Genomic DNA, 19,490 nt, shown 5'->3' on the forward strand with positions numbered 1-19,490 from the left:
GAATAGGAAGCAAATCAAGGGGTGTAAGTGGATTGAATCCATAAACAACCTCAAAAGGAGAACAATGTGTGGTACTATGAATTGCCCTGTTATATGAATTGCCCTGTTATATGCAAACTCTACAAATGGCAAACTTTCTTCCCAAGAGTTAATATTCTTAGAAATAATAGTCCTAAGTAATGCTCCCAATGTTCTATTAACCACCTCGGTTTGACCATCAGTTTGAGGATGGCATGTAGTTGAGAACAACAATTTAGTACCCAACTTACCCCACAACACCTTCCAAAAGTGGCTTAAAAATTTAACATCCCTATCACTAACAATAGTTCTAGGAATGCCATGCAACCTTACCACCTCCCTAAAGAATAAGTCAGCCACATGCTTTGCATCATCTGTCTTGTTACATGCTATGAAGTGAGCCATTTTACTAAATCTATCCACCACAACAAAAATACTATCTCTACCCTTTTTAGTTCGAGGCAAACCAAGAACGAAATCCATAGATATATTAGTCCAAGGTTTATTAGGTACATTCAAGGGAGTATACAAACCATTTGGTTGTGATCTAGACTTTGCCGATTTACATTTAAAACATTGTCTACAAACCTTATGCACATCATGTTTCATCTTAGGCCAAAAGAAGTGTTCATGCAACATATCATAACTTTTATGAATCCCAAAATGTCCCATCAATCCACCCCCATGGGCTTCTTTCACAAGCAAATCTCTTATAGAACATTTAGGAATACAAAGCTTACTTTTTTTAAACAAAAGGTCATGAAACACATAATAATCATCCACAGCTTTCCCACCAAGACAAGATGCATAAATAGTTCCAAAGTCATGGTCATCTCTATATAACTCCTTCATATACTCAAATCCAAGAATTTTTGCACTAAGAGAAGTAAAGAGATTGTACCTTCTTGATAATGCATCAGCAACCACATTGTCCTTACCTTGCTTATATTTGATAACATAGGGGAATGTTTCAATAAACTCTACCCACTTTGCATGCCTACGATTTAGCTTGCTTTGACCTTTAAGATGCTTCAAGCTTTCATGATCGGTGTGGATCACAAATTCTCTCGGCCACAGGTAGTGTTGCCATACCTGCAATGTACGAACTAAAGCAAACAATTCTTTATCATAGGTAGGATAGTTCAACGAAGCCCCATTTAGTTTTTCACTAAAATACATTAAGGGCTTTCCATCTTCAATCAAAACAGCACCTATGCCCAAACCACTTGCATCACACTCGATTTCTAAAGTTTTATCAAAGTTAGGCAAGACAAGTAATGGTGCATTGGTTAATTTTCCCTTAAGTTCATTGAGAGCTCTCTCTTGCATTTCCCCCATTCAAGAACAACATTCTTTTTCACTAAGTCATTCAATGGTGCAGTCCTTTATAAACCTTCTATAGAAGCTAGCTAGACCATGAAAACTCCGAACCTCACTGACATTTTTTGGTGTTGGCCAATCCCTAATTGCCTTAACTTTCTCTTCATCAACTTCAACTCCATTTTTACCAACTATGAAGCCAAGAAAGTTAACCTTTTCCATGCAAAAGCAACACTTATTAAAATTAGCATAAAGCCTCTCTTTTCTAAGTGTAATCAAAACGGATCTAACATGCTCTACATGCTCAAGCAAATTCTTTGAATAAATCAAAATATCATCAAAATACACAACAACAGACTTCCCCAAGTATTCTCTCAAAACATGATTCATTAAGCGCATAAATGTACTAGGAGCTTTAGTTTTGAAAGTTGTTTTCCATTCATCTCCTACATGCATCCTAATTTGATGATATCCAGATTTCAAATCAATCTTTGTAAATAGACAAGAACCATGCAATTCATCAAGCATATCATCTAGCCTAAGAATAGGATGACGATACTTTACAGTGATTTTATTGATGGCTCTGCAGTCCACACACATATGCCAAGTTCCATCCTTCTTTGGCACCAATATGACCGGTGCTGAACATGGACTCAAACTTTCGCGAACATAGCCTTTCTCCATGAGCTCCTCCACTTGCCTTTGAATTTCCTTTGTCTCAGTTGGATTTGCTCTATAAGCTGGTCTATTTGGAATGGTAGCCCCCGGTATGAAGTCTATTTGATGTTCAATACCTCTAATTGGAGGTAACCCTTTAGGTATATCTTCTTGGAACATGTCCTCAAATTCCTGCAAAAGAGGTTGAAACAAACTCGGCAAAGGCAAAAGGTTATCGTTAGAAGCCAAATACCCTTCTTTGTACATAAGTACAAATATGGGCTTTTGGGAAAACATTGCTCTTCTCACCTCTCCCACTCTAGCCAAACAACTGACTTTCTTTTCTTTTCTATCAATTTCATCTCTTTTTTCGCTCTTTTCTCCACTATTTCTTTCTCTCTCATTTTCCTCTATTTTTTCACCCATCTCATTCTTTTCTTTCAATTATTTTTCTTCAAACTCTTTTCTTTTCTTCTCCAACTTTAATTGATCAGCAAATACATCTTCCGAACGCAAAGGTACAAGAGTTGTTTTTTTACCATCTTTTGTAAAAGAGTACCTATTCAAATAACCATCATAGATGACCTTCCTATCAAATTGCCAAGGTCGGCCAAGCAAGATGTCACCGGCATGCATAGGTAATACATCACATAAAATATCATCTGTATACTTTCCTAAGGTAAAAGAAATTAAGCTTGAGAAACAACCTTCATTGTTCCACTATCGTTGAGCCACTGAAGCTTGTAAGGTTTAGGATGGTGTTGAGTTGGAATTTGCAGCCTTTTGACCAAGAATGTACTTACTACATTGGTGCAACTTCCACTGTCGATAACAAGACTACAAGGAGTCCCATTAACTAAAAACCGTGTGTGGAATAGGTTGTCTCTTTGGTCATTAACATCATCCCCCTTAACTTGAGTGTTAAGAAGTCTCCTTGTAACAAGTGCCAAATGACTCCCATCTTCCAATTCCTCCTCATCCTCCTGGAGCTTTTCTTCAATTAGCTCATCTTGGTCACTTTCTTCACCATTCGTAACAACTTCTCCATTCTTAATGATCATGACTCTCTTGTTTGGACAATCACGGCTAATATGACAAATCCCTTGACATTTCCAACATTTGATGTCCCTGTTTCTCTCTCGAAGCTCTTTAGATCCCTCCACTTTTTCCTTGCCCTTGGAGCTCTCAGGCTTGTCCTTTTTATCAAGCTCATACTTTCCTCTAGGTTTGAAATCTGCATTCTTTTTCCAAGTATTAGTAGAAAAAGAAGTTGACTTAGAAGAAGTATACCTCTTGGAGTTCTCCTTCTCCCATTCTAATTGGCCTTCAATTTTGACAGCAAGGTGTAACAAACTCTTTCATATCAAAATAAGTTTGTCTATCCACTTGATGAGCCAACGGTCGATTCAACCCCCCAAGGAACCTAGCCATTGTATCCTCCGCATCTTCATCAATTCCAGCTCTCTTCATAAGGGCCTCCATTTCTTTGTAATAGTCTTCCACACTTTTGGATCCTTGTTGCAACGCATAGAGTTTTTGCTTGAGTTCTCGAGAATAATGCTTAGGAATGTACCTCTTCCTCATTAAGGCCTTTAATTCCTCCCAAGTTTCAATTGGTTCTTCATAGTTTCTCCTCCATTTTGATTTCAAAGATGTCCACCAAATATTGGCATAATTACAAAATTCAGCCACTGCAAGTTTCAACTTTCTTTCCTCACTAAAATTGTTGCAATCAAATACATGCTCGATTTTGCTTTCATATTGCAAATACTCCTCCGGATCTGATCTCCCATGAAAGGATGGAATTTTAAGCTTCACTCCCCCGGCCCCTCTCTCTTCCCTTTCATATTGGTACTCCCTATCAACCCTTCTTAGTGGTAACATTTCTCTTCCCACTCTTCTTCCCCTTCCTCTCCCCCGGCCTGCACCTCTTACTTCCCTCGGATTGTGCCCGGCTAAAAGGGTTACATTGTCATCTTCTTCTTCATTTTCAACTCCTTCATTAACTTCCCTTCCTTGATGATTTCCTAAAGCTACTTCAATTCGCTCCATCCGGTCTGCCAAGGTACTAATTACTTGGTTTAAACGAGTAATGGCCCCGGTTTGTGCTTCTCTCCACCTAGCTTCACTAATATCCGCTCCATTTCCCCCATCTGGATTCATGACGTTACAAACAGTAGTTAAATATGTTTAGGACCTCACACACTCAACTCACTGATTTTCACTCGGAACACTCGTGTCTATCACACACAAAGGTAGGCTATTTGGGAAAGAGACTAAATGTTGATATTGGGTAGGCTAACTTGTGGTCCAAGCAATTCTTGTAATAGTGAACATTACAAAACAGCCAAGACAAGATAATTATGAAATCTCAACTAGAACAAAGAAAACAACGATAGGATGCCTTCTACGAAATTCAGAGATATGTGCCACACAAATAAAGAGACAGCCCTAAATATGATAGAATTAGTCTTTATGAAGCAAAGAGAATAAATTTGAATGACAAATTCCTTCAATTCTGAAAAGAATAAAGTATAGAAGCAAAGCAGGATTTTTCCGTTAAAATTGCACACAGAGACGGAATTCCAAAAACGAATATATTACTTTATGATTTTGACTAAATGGTCTTCTTAACTTTGAAAGGTAACATTCAGATCTAACGTTTCAGTTCAGAAGAAACAATTAAATTCGAACGTTATCAAGGAGTTTCAATAGGCATTACAATCATTAAATGCTGCAGTTACAAATTTGGACAGTCACAACAACATTTGATTATAACTATCAATGAACAACAAAGTTTCGTGCAATTTGAATCGGATTAAAGAGAAATATGAATGAACAACTCAAGAACACTACTTGAACAACTTCTGGATTTTTTTTTTCAAGAAATCAACACTGAACAATTGAAATGAAAGATAGAATCAATTCTAGAGTAGACAACAAAGATGCAACCTATGCTCTGATACCAAATGATAAGGCAATCCTAATTCTCAGCCCAATGATCCAAGCTTTGTTGAGCAAGAACCCTTGAATCAAAGAAATTAACACCTCCTTAAACAAGTTAGAATCAACCAAGAGAAAGGCTAGAAATTGATTACCTCTATGATCAAAGATCTAGAAGCAAGAATTGAGATCTTGTTCTAGAATGAGTCATTCCACAATCAAACTTGATCAAGGCTGGATTGAATGACTCAAAATGCAATCTATCACAAGAATTGCAAGAAACCTTAGAAATGGCAATGGGATTTCTAAAGAAAATGTTTCTTGAGAGATCAAATTTCATTCAGCTAAAATCTGCCTTTTACATAGCTTGGATGGGGCTTTTTATAGCCATTATATGATTGAAACCCCCAACCCTTCACTTCCCATAAGTAGTAATGACCACAATTGGTCTACTTAATAACCTCTTAGAATTGAACTTTAAAGTTGAAACCATAATTTGGAAGACCAAAAACTCAAAAATTACAAGCAAAATTTGATGACTTAGAAACAACAATTGAATCTTTAAAATGTTGGCACAACGTCAATCTTGCAAACGTTGACCTTCACAACATCGTCCTCTCTTGGATTATTTTGCAGCATCTGAAATAAAGGTTGAACTGAGCCTATTCAATTTTGTACGTGAATAAGGAATGCTTGTTGAAGCTTCTTAGCCTTGGCTCGTGTAATAGGTCCAGTGGAGACGTGCGGAACACCATGATTCTTATCAATCTCTCTCAAAATCCCTTATTCTTCAAAACGAAACGCTCCCACAAGCGTGTTCTCGAAACCCAAGAGGATACTAAGGAAGACTCGGTGGTGGTGTTCGGGTGGAAACCATTGAAGAAAAGTTCTTCAAAGGTAATGGTTTTCCCCTATGTTTTTCTTCTTGCACTTTGTGATTTTGTTTCCCAAATGTCACGAATAACGGTCTGCTTCCGCTCCGGGATTTACATCTCTTCAATTGGTATCAGAGCAAGGTTGTTTTTCTGATTTTTGGGAGCGAAATCGGTTTTTATGGTGGGTGTTTTCATATTTTCGAAATATGGGTTTGCGGGTTGGAAAATTTCCGGTTTCTGGCATGTAGATTGTGATTTAAGTCTTGATTTGATCATGTAAGCGCCCGGTGCTTTGGGCATTGTGTTTCTATATTGTTTCTGTAAGTTCGGGTCGCTCGAAAGTCGTTCGTGGCGTCAGATTTGGCGAAAAATTGCTGAAAATAGCGAAGAAGACAAAGCAGATTGCGCAGACAGCGTAGCGCCACGGCGCTGCAGGGAAAGCACACAGCACCACAGCGCTGCACTGTAGCGCCGCGGCGCTATGCAAAGCCATGGCGCCATGTCTGGGCGCCGCAGCGCTGTCCTTAGGCACCGAAGGCGCTGTCCCGGGTGTTTCTTGGCGCGTTTCCGTGGCTTCGGTTCGCGGTTCGAGGGCGGTTGTAGTCGTTTCCGTATTTTTTTTATTATTTTGCTTTCTTAGGGTGCCAAAAACCGTTCCAACTTTGCTATTTAATTATTTTATGCATTATGAATGTATATTTTAATTAAAATCATATTGCATATGGTATGCCATATAGTTTTAAAATCCCACCATAGGTTACATGCATAATATGTATGTTTGATATATAGTTGTATGTATGGTCATGCATCATATAGTTATAAATGTTATAATATATGAATGCATGTTTTATTTTCATAATTAATATAAGTGTTGTATTAATTAGATGAAAATAAAGTTGCATTGAGCATGACATTACTTTGGTTAATATAAATGTTATATTAATGTATGCTTACAATGCATTATTATAGTTTTAATTTCTTAAAGTTTATAAGAGTTATAAATTGTGGTAGAAAGAAATTAAAATCTATAATAAAGAATTGCATGCAAACATATGGTCTAAGTTGATTAATTTTAAAGGGGTTTAAAATTAGTTAGACCTTAGATTATATCTTCTAATCAGCCTCATCATCGGGCCCGAGGCCTAAAGTCTGGCCCAGGCCCAGCCCAAGCTCGATCCAAGGTCGATCCAAGGTCAACGTTTGACCGGCCCGACCCAATCCAACCCTTTTATTAATTGGATTGGATATGGATATTCATTTTTTAATTTGGGCTGGCCCGCTTGAGCCGTATTTGGATTGGCCCGTAGGGCCGGCCCAAAAGCCCGATCCAATATTTATTAATATTTATATTATATATTATTAATATATTCTTTTATTATTTATTTATTATAAAAATAAATTAGATATGGTAGGCTATAGGATCTTTTGTTTCCCCCTACTAAATAGGTACATATTACGAAGAGATTCTACCACGTCCCAATATCTCATTTAAATCATTGTTTTGAAACATATTACGAGGAAACTCTCCATGATATGAACCAAGGAGCTACTGTTGTTATGCCTCATGGACCGATTACAAGATCGAGAGCTAGGAAACTTCAACAAGCTTTGCTACTTCATGTCCAAGCGTTCTTGAACTCGACAAGAGAAATAAAGGAAGATGTGCAAGAAGTTAGAACTATGCACTTCAATTTGGTGCAAGTTATGCATTTTTAAGTGTTTTTATGGCAAGTTAAAGTCCACTTGGTCAAGGTCAAAGTCAACTCCATCAAGACAAGTCAAAGTCAACTCATTCAATTCAAAAACCAAGTCAAACACTCACATCCCTCATTATGGACGGGATTGCAATTATTTTGGTTGGCTTTCCATGTTCTTAACCTTTTCATTTGCTTGTCTTTTCATTTCTCGTAAGTTATGTCTTTTCATTTCTTGTAAGTTACAAGTCTTTTCATTTCTTGTAAGTTACAAGTCTTTTCATTTCTTGTAAGTTACAAGTCTTTTCATTTGCTTAAGACTTTTCATATGGCTTGCTAGGATGGCTATATATAGCCTTGAGATGTCTTGTTGTAACACAATTTTGAAGTTGAATGAAAAGTGAGTTTTCTCATTAGCTTGGTTGAGAGATTTATCTCCCATTTCTTGTGCAATTTCTTGTGTCTTTAGAATTTGCATGTTAGGATCATTCAAGCGGTGTTGATCATACCTCTTGTGGAGTGATTCGAATCACGAGTTTAGAAACAAGTTTTCTCTACTCTTGATATTGATCATCAAGGTAATCCGTTCTAAAACTTTTCCTTGGGTTGATTCCATACTTGTTTTCGGGGTTTTTGGGATTGAGTTCTATGGGTCTTGTTCGTTAGCAAGGTTCTTAGATCCAACTCTCAAGGGTTTCTTAACATTTTGGTATCAGAGCATTAGGCTCTTTGATCGGATATATGTTTCCTTGCATTTATCTCTTTGAATTCTGTGTTCCTTGCTTATGTTTTATTATATCTAAGCATATGCATTTTGTCAAAAAATTACAAAAAAAAAAGTATCAATTTCATTCATCTTTTCCAATTTTCGTCTGCTGCATTATTATAGATCTGGATCTTATCTACAAATCTGTCTTCTTTGAAGTCTTATGATTCGACTTTCTTAGTGGTGAAATTTGTGCACTTTGCTGATTGATTTATAAAAAAAAAAAAAAAAAACTGAACGTGAAAGCATTTATTGTTAGCATTATTGTGCTTTTGCTGATCCATAACTGGAAAAAAAAAAAGAAAGAAAGAAGAAAAAAGCATAGAAGACCCCATTTGTCATTACTTATTTGGGTAGCCTTGCATTGAAATCTCATGCTACTTCCTTGTTGCTTAATTCCCAACCATCTTTATCTTTAACTCTACTTTCATTTCTTTCTAGCTTCCATTATAATTCTGTCCATTATTTTTTTTTCTTAACTTGTTTCTTTGTTGTTATTCGGGTTACTCCCAAAATCACACTCTTGTTTGAGTTCTTATGTGCTGTCTAAACCACTTGAAATGCACATAGCTTTTAACTTTGCTAGACTCACTTACCGATTTGTTTGAAGTGCATAAGAGTGTACTAAGTTGTGAGGGAGAGGTTGTAAGGGAGCGATACATTATTTTGAGTGTTGAGGGTTAAACACGAGTGAACTTCACTAACGAGTGAATTAGTGAGGGAGTGCTTGTGAGGTCCATTTCTTGTCACTTTATTTTGTTTTTACAGCATGGCTAATCTTGGAGATGAAGGCAATATTTCTGATGCCCGGAGGAGAGAGGCGCTAGAAGGAACTGTTGAACGAATGATTCGTAGCATGGAGGCATTGACAGAACGGATAGGAAGGTTGGAGACTCAAAACCAAGCTCAGGAGAGAGTTCCACCACCTCCACCACCACGTGTTATGGATGAGGATGAGTATGAAGGTGATGGATCCGATCATTGGGAGGACGATCAGGCTACAGTTTTAGCGGCTCCAAGAGGGGGTGATAGACACGTTGGTCGTGGCTTAGATCGAGGGAGAGGCCGGGGAAGAGGCTATCATAATTTCCAAAGAGCCCCACAAGCGAATGCTCAAGTTGATCGAAACTTGGGAAACATCAAATTAAAACTTCCGAAGTTCTATGGTAAGACTGATCCGGAAGCGTACATTCAATGGGAGAAAGAAGTGGAGTTCGTGTTTGATTGCCATAATTTCAGTGAAGAAAAGAAGGTACGACTATGTCTTGCTCAATTCAAAGATTATGCAGTAACATGGTGGGACAAATTAATGTCAATTAGGAGACGAAACCTTGAAGCGCCAATCGATTCATGGTATGAGTTCAAGGAGTTGTTGAGGAGGCGATTTGTTCCTAGACATTTCCACAGGGACACAGCGCAAAAGCTCCAAGTGTTGAGACAAGGTAGTAAGTCTGTGGAGGACTATTACAAGGAGATGGATACGTTGATGAATCGGCTGGATCTTGAAGAGGACATGGAGAATCTCATGGCACGGTTTCTTAATGGCTTAAACAAGGAGATTGCGGATAAGGTTGATCTACAACCTTACTTTAACATCGAAGAGATGTTGCACCTTGCCATCAAAATTGAGAAGCAGCTCCAAAGGCGATCTCAAAGGTATTCTACTAAGCCCTTTTCCCATTCATCTTCTACATGGAAAACGGATAGTAAGAGTGCTGATTCTAAACTTAGAAATCGAGAGGCATATGAGAAACCAAAAGAAAAGTTTGAGAAAGGAGAGAGTTCCAAGAAGGGGAAAGAGAAAGTTGATGAACCTAATGTGAGAAATCGGGATATTAAATGTTGGAAATGTCAAGGAGTGGGACATTACAGTCGAGACTGCCCTAATAGAAGAACTATGATAATTAGAGAAGGAGAGTTTGTAACAGAAGATGAGAAGGAAGATGAGGTAGAAGAGGACGACAATGGTGAATGTGAGAGTGAGGAGTATAGTGAAGAGGACCCTACACATATGTCCTTAGTCACTAGGAGAGCTCTCAGTACTCAAATTAAGGAGGATGGCCTAGACCAACGAGAGAACTTATTTCACACTAGGTGTCTTGTCCAAACTGTGCCTTGTAGTGTGATTATTGATAGTGGTAGTTGTACCAACGTTGTAAGTTCTATTCTGGTCAAGAGGCTTAACTTAGAGACAAAACCACATCCTAGACCATATAAACTTCAATGGTTGAGTGATTGTGGGGAGGTAAAGGTGAGTAGACAAGCTCTTGTTTCTTTTGCTATTGGAAAATATGTTGATGATGTTTTGTGTGATGTTGTACCTATGCATGCCGGGGATATATTGTTGGGTAGACCTTGGCAATTTGACCGTCGGGTAATGTATGATGGGTATGCCAATCGCTATTCTTTTACTCATCATGGAAGAAAAACTACTCTTGTACCTTTGTCACCAAAAGATGTGCATGTTGATCAATGCAAACTTGAAAAGAAGAGGCAAGAGGCTGATGCAAAAGCAAAAAGTGAAAAGGAAACAAAAGAAAATGAGTTGAGAGAAAAAAAGAGTTTGAGTGAAAAGCAAGGGAGTAGCAATCAGCCTAGCGGGAAAAATGAGAGAAAAGCCAAAACGGTGAGCTTGTATGCTAGTTCAAGTGAGGTTAGGAATGTTTTAATGGCGAAACGGACTGTTCTTGTACTTTTGTACAAAGGGTCTTGTTTTCTTACTAACGAGCTTAACACCTCCTTGCCTAGTATTTTTGTCTCTTTTACAGGAATTTGAGGACTTGTTTCCCGAGGAGATGCCCAAGGAATTGCCACCACTTCGTGGCATCGAGCATAAGATTGACTTCATTCCAGGTGCTACCATACCTAACCGACCAGCTTATAGGACTAATCCTACTGAAGCCAAAGAAATTCAAAGGCAAGTGGATGAATTGTTAGCTCATGGGTATGTACGCGAAAGCCTTAGTCCTTGTAGTGTGCCTGTTATTTTAGTGCCTAAAAAAGATGGAACTTGGAGAATGTGTGTAGACTGTAGGGCCATTAATAAGATCACTGTTAAATATCGTCATCCTATTCCTAGGTTAGATGATATGTTAGATGAATTGCATGGCTGTAGTCTCTTTACTAAGATTGATTTGAAATCTGGGTATCATCAAATTCGTATGAATGTTGGAGATGAATGGAAAACTGCATTTAAGACCAAATATGGATTGTATGAGTGGCTTGTTATGCCTTTTGGTTTAACTAATGCTCCTAGTACTTTCATGAGGTTGATGAACCATGTATTGCGTGAATATTTGGGAAAATTTGTGGTTGTTTATTTTGATGATATACTTGTGTATTCGAAGTCTTTGGAAGATCATGTAATGCATGTGCGTGCTGTTTTGACTACACTTAGAAACGAGAAATTGTATGCTAACCTAAAGAAATGTAATTTTTGCATGGAAAGGGTTAATTTTCTTGGTTTCATTGTGTCTAGTCGAGGAGTTGAGGTGGATAGTGAGAAAGTTAAGGCTATTAGCGCATGGCCAACTCCCACGAATCGGGTAATCACCTAGATACAATACTATGGTGATTTGAAAACTATTCTCAATTCCAAAAACTGTTCTAAAATTCTTTTCTTCTTATTTCTCAGAACTTTTCTAACTTTCTCGAATCAATTCTCAAATATTTTTTTCAAAGAACATTTCATGAAATTATAAAATCATTTTCTGAAATCTCTTTCTAAATACATTTCATAAGCTTCAAACATTTCTTTAAAATCATAAAGGATTTCTAAATTCTTATGAACGTTTCTAAAATAATTCTTTCTAACACATTTTCTTTCATTCTCAGTAAAAATGCTAAATCATACATAATATATATAATTTCTCGAAATTCTATAATACTAGATAATGAAACGTTTAATAAAATAATCACTCACGAATCCTTTAAACTCGGTCGTCGCAGCTCCAACTTCTGTATGACTTGAACTATCGATTCAATACCAAATTTAACTCACTTAATTCTAACAGAAACTTAATTTAAACATTAATCACAATATGTTCAAACAAAACCAATTATCCAAATTCACAACCTCATTCTCTCTCCTCATTTAAAACCATCACTTCTTCTATCTCTTCTATCTTACAAGTGGATCCCACCATTACCTACTCAATTTCTCTTCCTTCCCAACACCACCTGATTACACCATTTTTTTCCTATTTTGTCTTATCTATTTTTATCCAAATTATCTTTCTCTCTCTTCCATTATTCTCCATCTTCATCTTATTCTTTCGAAACCTTTAATGTTTCCCAACTAAGCCTCAAGAAACCCACAAAGTAAACTCTTAATTTATTTTCATCCCTTTCAATCGAGAGCTAAGCACCAGTTTCCCCCAATTTTTTTGTTAATTTTTCGTCTTCTTCTTCCTTCTTCCATATTTTACTTAATCCCTCCTCATTTTCTCACCTCTAAATCCACCATTACAAAACCAACGTTTTCTCATAAAGTTTCTACCATAAAATCCAACCAAATCGTACATCCTCTATAAAATTGAACCCCGTAAATTCATCCTTCCTTCTCAGCTAAGAATAATAAGAGTTTTTCCCGTTCTTTGAATACCGATAAAACTCAAACTGACAAAGACACTTATTTCATAAAATCCATAAATACAAATCTTAAAAGACTTCATATTTCCATGGATTCTTCCTATCTGATCTCTAGTAACTTACCAATTCTAAATTTTTGATCAAAATCAGAAAGCTTCTCCTTCTTCAATTTCTTCCTCTTTCCCCTCTGTTTCAAGAAAACCAAAAAAAAAAAACCTAAAAGAAGGATTTTATTTTTCCTCTCTCTTTTCTCTGTACGTTTTCTTTCTTTTCATTCTTTCTTCTTTTCTTTTTCTTTTAATTTTTTTCCCTTAAGCCACATGTCCACAAGGACACACATGCCCTCAAAACCCAAACCAATTTTTTTTCCCTTCTCTTTAATCTAAAAGACCATTATGCCCTCTAAACTTTAAACTTCAATAATTCCAAATTTCTCTTCCTTTCTTTTCACAAAAAGACCAAACAGTCCTTACAGTGAGTCGCTCCACTAAAGAGCCACAGTTGCACTCTTCGCATTGTAGAATATTTTGCGTCCATGGATATTGATCATTAACGGTGAGTCAATCCTTCATGAGTGTTCGTAACTTCAGTTGGGTCAAATTACCGTCTTACACCTAAGTTACCTCTTTCACCTTAAGTATTATTTATTCTCTAATGAACAACCTGTTTATGGTCCGACCATTAAACAGAAGTCCCTCTCGGGCCAGTGAGAGGGTGGGGCCCCTTGTTCAAGTCTCGAAGTCAGCACTTAAAAAAACACTCATCTACATACCTTAAAGTCGGGAAGGAGTGAATTTCATCTTGTGTAGTTATGTTCCCAACTCCCTACTTGATCTCATCCCCAAACTGGTAGGAATATTTAGTCGGCGACTCGGGCCACTCGGGCCACTCTCACTCATAGAAGTCAAAGGCGATCCTTATAGGCAGGAGTCCATAACTCACTCAGGATTGAGATTGAGTTACCTGGTCTTCCTATGAAATAATAATCTATTAGCTAACGGTGTTACAGCTAAAGATTAATTATTTCGGGGTCTAATCTTATACAAACTCACTATCTAGGATACATCCACTTACATGTCCCCACACGAACGATCTGGATCAAGTCATTTGTAACTATTACAAAGTGGGTCGTATCCATAGTGTGACGCCCCCGAATTTCAAGACACTCCCGAGGTAACCTTAACAAACTCCCAATTCAAACCCCCCCTCGAAGGAATGCATAAGCCAAAAAAAATAGAAGATAAACCACAGGGAGGACCCATATTTCAATTCAACCTTATACCGAAAAAAAATTTGCCCTCCGTGGGCTAATCAACAAAAGAAACACAAGTAAATGCTATTCGACCAACAAATCTAGGATAAACGGGAAATCCAAACAATTGACAACATAGGTTCAATGGAAAGGAACAAAATTCTTTAGCGCGTCAGAAACAATAATAACTAATCCACTACTAACAATAAATCCCAACGTCACAACATTCAATCTACAATTCAATGATCCTAGGTAAGGTTAACGTAGCCTAAATGGTCCTTCCTCGGTCAAGCCTCCTTCTCGTCACCACCGCTGCCAATGACTCGGTCTACACCTGAAAACCATAATTGCAGAGGGGGGTGAGTATGTAAAATACTCCGTAAGTAGCCCTCACTAACTAAAAACACACAACATGCTCGACATTGCAATAACAGCACAGAAATACAAACCATAATCAGCTTTCATAAGAAAAGAAACGGAAAATCAATATGCATCACTCGTTCCCAAGTTCGAAGTCTCACCGTGACCGTACCTCGGCCACAGAGCCCTTTGACCCCTAGCTTAACCAACTCACTCTAGCCCATCATGTTATGTTAGTCCTCCAAGTCTTACTCTTCGATTCGTATCGGCCCTTGACCATTTGTACCCAAGGCCCCGACACTCCATGATACGAATCCATTTGTGACCAATTACATATATCAAAGGAGCAATTATTACAAGAAAGGCAAGGAAGATTCAAGAGGCTTTCACACTGCACCTTCAAAAGCTTGTTAATACACAAGAACCAACAAAGAGTTTTGAGCCCGAATTTATTCATAATGTTACTTCAATGAGTCAAGAAGAGAATGGAGCAAAGATGGCACGGGAAAAGTTGTCTATTTTGAGAGATGGCACGGAGGACAAAAAAAGTGTGCAGATTCGTGAACAGGTGCCTTTGCAGATTGCACCTCTTTGGATTTTGTGAAGTCAAAAATTGTCAAACCATATCCAAATGTGAAGCGCCTCCTACAGCACATAGATAAGACCATTTGAAGCATGACTACGTTTTCTGATCCGCATTTAAGTGTCTAGAATGATGTGCAATCAAGTTTTAATTTGCATGTCTTATTTTCTACAATTTGCATTAAGTAGTATTTTGAAAAACTTTTGGCAAAAATTCTTTACAATGTTAATTTAATGAGTCAAGAAGAGAATGGAGCAAAGATGGCACGGGAAAAGTTGTCTATTTTGAGAGATGGCACGGAGGACAAAAAAAGTGTGCAGATTGGTGAACAGGTGCCTTTGCAGATTGCACCTCTTGGGAGTTTGTGATGTCAAAGCTTGTCAAATCTCATCCAAACGTAAAGCGCCTCCTACATGTGATTTCCAAGACAATTTAAAGCAATTTTACATTTTTGGACTCACATTTAGTTGTCTAGTTTGATGTGCAATCATGTTTTAATTTGCATGTCTTATTTTCTACAATTTGCATTAAATAGGATTTGAAAGACTTATGGTGTTCCTCATGTTGAACGACCCTTTGGCCTATTTAAAGGCTTGTAATCACCTTGTTTTGGAAGATTAAAAACAACATGTTGAAATTCAAGAACTTTTGTTCCTTAACACTTTTGGTGTTGCTTCTTTCAAATCTTGCTTTAGGTTTGATGTTAAACCGATTCATTGGATTAGTCTCGATCAAGCTAATTCTGGAGTGAGTCGTCTTAGGATCTAGGAGTGACCATCGTAGATTCTAAGTCCGATCTAAGAGTGATTCATCTTCTAACCTTACTCTTGGTTGGAATCATTCGGTAAGTTAGTCGTTTTTGTGAATGTTTGCAAGGATCCTAGAAGGACCTCTAGCTTTGTAAACCCGAGCAACCTTGGCGCTTATCATTTGGTATCAGAGAATTGGTCGACATCCTTTGGCCGGTTCTAGAGGTGAAATATCTTTACTTTATTTAATTTTATTTTTCTGTTATTTTCCTTTTTCGAAAGTAGTTTCTTACAAAGTGTAACAAGACATAACTTGTCTTGAAATTCTTGTATTTTGCTCTCGGATCATTAGCAAAGAAAAAAAAATTAGAAGCAAAAGAAAAAAAAAGGAAAAAAAAAACAGAAGCAAAAGAAAGAAAAAACAGTAGCAAAAAGAAACAAAAACAGTAGCAAAAAGAAAGAAAACCGTAGAAAAAAAAAGCATTCGAAGATCCGAGGCACACGAAAGGTTCTTTTCATTATGTTGTGTTTTGTTTAAATTATCAAGTTGTTTATCCTGAGATTGAGTTTCTGTAGTCTTAGTTTGTGAGAGTTGATCATTGAATTAGTTATATCAAGCTTTAAGCAAGATTGCACCAAAATTTAAGCCAACCCTTACATCTTTGACCTAGTACCAAAAGCCTACCCTTGAGTGATAAACACGAGTGTCCTTGAGTGAAATCTTGGTGAGAAGAGTGGTAAGGTCCTTATTATCATTATTATTGTTTCTAACAAAATGGCACAGGATGGAGTACCACAAGTACCGCAAGATCCTAACATGGTGATTCTTCAAGCAATTCAAGGAATGATGGAAATGATGATGGAAGATAGACAAGAAAGGAGAGCGCAACAACAAAGAGAAGAACGAGCCTTACAAGAAGATGATGCGTTTGACCTTGCTGAACAAGAAAGACAAGTTGGAGGAAGAAGAAATGGGAGAGGAAGAGGACGAAATAACTTTGCCAACGTCATGCAACCTAGAAGATTAAAAAAACATATTGAAATTCAAGAACTTTTGTTCCTTAACACTTTTGGTGTTGCTTCTTTCAAATCTTGCTTTAGGTTTGATGTTAAATCGATTCATTGGATTAGTCTCGATCAAGCTAATTCTGGAGTGAGTCGTCTTAGGATCTAGGAGTGACCATCGTAGATTCTAAGTCCGATCTAAGAGTGATTCATCTTCTAACCTTACTCTTGGTTGGAATCATTCGGTAAGTTAGTCGTTTTTGTGAATGTTTGCAAGGATCCTAGAAGGACCTCTAGCTTTGTAAACCCGAGCAACCTTGGCGCTTATCAGGTTCTAGTTCCTTTGGGTTAGTCATTGATAAGAAAACAATAGCCAATTGGATCTAAGAACCCTTATGGTTATGCAAACCCCTAGATCACAAATGCTAAATCCCCCAAATCGAGATGATGTCAACCCAAGGAAGAAGTTAGAACGGATTTACCTTGATGATCAATATCAAGAGTAGAGAAAATTTGTTTCTAAGCTCAAGATTCGAACCACTCCACAAGATAGCTTGATCAAAGCTACTTGAATGATTCTAGCATGCAAATCTAACACCCATGAATTGCAAAGAAAAACAAGCTCTAGGCTATTGAAGCTAAATAGCAACTTTCATTCAACATCAAAAATCCGTCTCTCAAAGGAAACAAACTAGGGTATTTATAGCCTCCAAAACAACTCTAAAAGTAACCTAAAGGCAATTGAAAGGTTGTAACTCCCAATTACATGATGGCCATAACATCCACTAGCTAAAATGTAACTTAAAACAGATAAATGAAATGTTTAAAACTGAAAATATAATAAAAAGAGGTTTAATCCGAGAATTGAAGTCTTGGTTACCCTTCAAAGTCTTTGTAACCTCCCAATTATAAATGAAGCTTCACTTGAAGTAGTTTGAAGTGTAGTTCCATTAATTGATGGATGACTTGCAATAAATTAAGCTTGAGATGTACTAAGTTCATTTAATGCAACGCCTCCCTTAAGCTCTACTTTGAAGATATTGACTTGAAAAGTTCCATCTCTCTCTTGATCATCCCTAGCCAAGCTCACCAAGTATTGAACATGAGAAACTAAAGCTTGTTGTAGCTTCTTGGCTCTTGATCTCGTTATGGGTCATTGAGGCATGATAATGGTGCTTCCTTGGTTCACATCATCCTCCCTCTCGTGAGAAGGATTCGTCCTCGAATCATAGCCATCACCTACATCAATAGGACTCAAATCAGAAACATTAAAGGTTGCACTAACACCATACTCACCTGGTAAATCAATTTTATAAGCATTGTCATTGATGCGCTCGAGAACTTGAAATGGACCATCTCCTCTAGGATTGAGCTTAGAATGTCGTTGGACGGGAAATCTCTCCTTTCGAAAGTGCACCCACACCCAATCTCCCGGGTTGAATGCCTTCGTCCCTTATTAATTCTGGATGCAATATTGGCATTTTGCTTCTGAATCCTCTCCTTGACCTCCTTGTGTAGCTTATGAACATATTCAACCTTAGAATTAGCATCAAAATTCACAAATTCAGTAGGTGGCAAAGGTAGCAAATCAAGAGGTGTTATAGGATTAAAGCCATAAACAATTTCAAAAGGAGTGCACTTAGTAGTACTATGGATAGCCTATTGTAAGCAAATTCAACAAGTGGCAAACAATCCTCCCAAGATTTGATATTTTTATCAATAACAGCCCTAAGCATAGTAATCAATGTCCTATTTACTACCTCAGTTTGACCATCCGTTTGAGGGTGACATGTAGTAGAATAGACTAGCTTAGTACCTAACTTTCCCCATAAGACACGCCAAAAATGACTCAAGAATTTTACATCCCGATCACTAACAATGCTGTATGGAATGCCATGCAATCGAACAATCTCTCTAAAGAACAAATCCGCAATGTATTTAGCATCATCAGTTTTGTGACATGGAATGAAATGAGCCATTTTACTAAATCTATCAACAACCACAAATATACTATCTCTACCTTTCCTAGTCCTTGGTAAACCTAAGACAAAGTCCATTGATATATCCAACCAAGGAGCAATTGGAACGGGCAAAGGAGAATATAAGCCATGCGGTTTAAGTCTAGATTTAGCTTGCCTACATGAAATGCAATGCTCACAAACTTTATGAGGTTGTCACATGTTCAGAAAGCATGTGACAAGTAATGTTCAGAAAGCATGTCACATGTTTTTGCTAGTCCAAAATGCCCCATTAATCCTCCTCCATGAGCTTCTTTAACAAGCAATTCACGAATAGAGCAATTTTGAATGCACAACTTACCTTTCCTAAAAAGAAATCCATCAAACACGTTGTACCCATCCAAAACAGTACCTGTTGAATGAGAAATTTTGACAAATTACTAAATGCCACATCATAATTTAAAATTATATTTTGGGACCAATCATAAAATTACACGTGTCCTAAATTAATTTTAAATCGGCAAATCAAAATTGTGACACGTGTCTCTCTTAGGGTCGTCTGATGAAATCAACTAATTGGGTTTAAAAAAAAACCTTAAAGAGATCGGGCCCAAGCCCATGGCCCATTAAGGCCGATGGCCCATACAAGACCCACCAAGCTGTATAAATAGAGGGGGTCACCTCCCATTTAAGGGGAGGAGAGATCCAGAAGCATCGGAG

At 37.5% G+C, this 19,490-nt stretch overlaps 1 protein-coding gene across 1 annotated transcript; it reads right to left on the reverse strand.

Moving 5' to 3' along the window:
* Positions 1 to 1,383: 1,383 nt before the first annotated feature.
* Positions 1,384 to 4,158, reverse strand: LOC148209058 (uncharacterized). Its single transcript, XM_088117404.1, has 3 exons — positions 3,333 to 4,158; positions 2,703 to 3,229; positions 1,384 to 2,187 (listed from the first exon to the last, which is right to left on the reverse strand). The coding sequence occupies exons 1-3, from the start codon at positions 4,156 to 4,158 to the stop codon at positions 1,384 to 1,386; spliced, it is 2,157 nt and encodes a 718-aa protein (XP_087973530.1).
* Between the last annotated feature and the right edge of the window lie 15,332 nt (positions 4,159 to 19,490).

The sequence above is a fragment of the Momordica charantia genome (assembly GCF_013281855.1).
Source record: "Momordica charantia cultivar OHB3-1 chromosome 9 unlocalized genomic scaffold, Mcharantia_2.0 BLBB01000009.1, whole genome shotgun sequence".
Classification (NCBI taxonomy): domain Eukaryota; kingdom Viridiplantae; phylum Streptophyta; class Magnoliopsida; order Cucurbitales; family Cucurbitaceae; genus Momordica; species Momordica charantia.

What these genes read in the sequence shown, in the direction of transcription:
- LOC148209058 (XM_088117404.1), bottom strand. Translation starts at nt 4,158, where the DNA reads ATGAATCCAGATGGGGGAAATGGAGCGGATATTAGTGAAGCTAGGTGG. An exon ending in AGAGTTTGTTACACCTTGCT is followed by an intron (nt 3,230 to 3,332) that starts GTCAAAATTGAA and finishes AAAAGAATGCAG; the next exon opens with ATTTCAAACCTAGAGGAAAG. An exon ending in ACGATAGTGGAACAATGAAG is followed by an intron (nt 2,188 to 2,702) that starts GTTGTTTCTCAA and finishes CCTCTTTTGCAG; the next exon opens with GAATTTGAGGACATGTTCCA.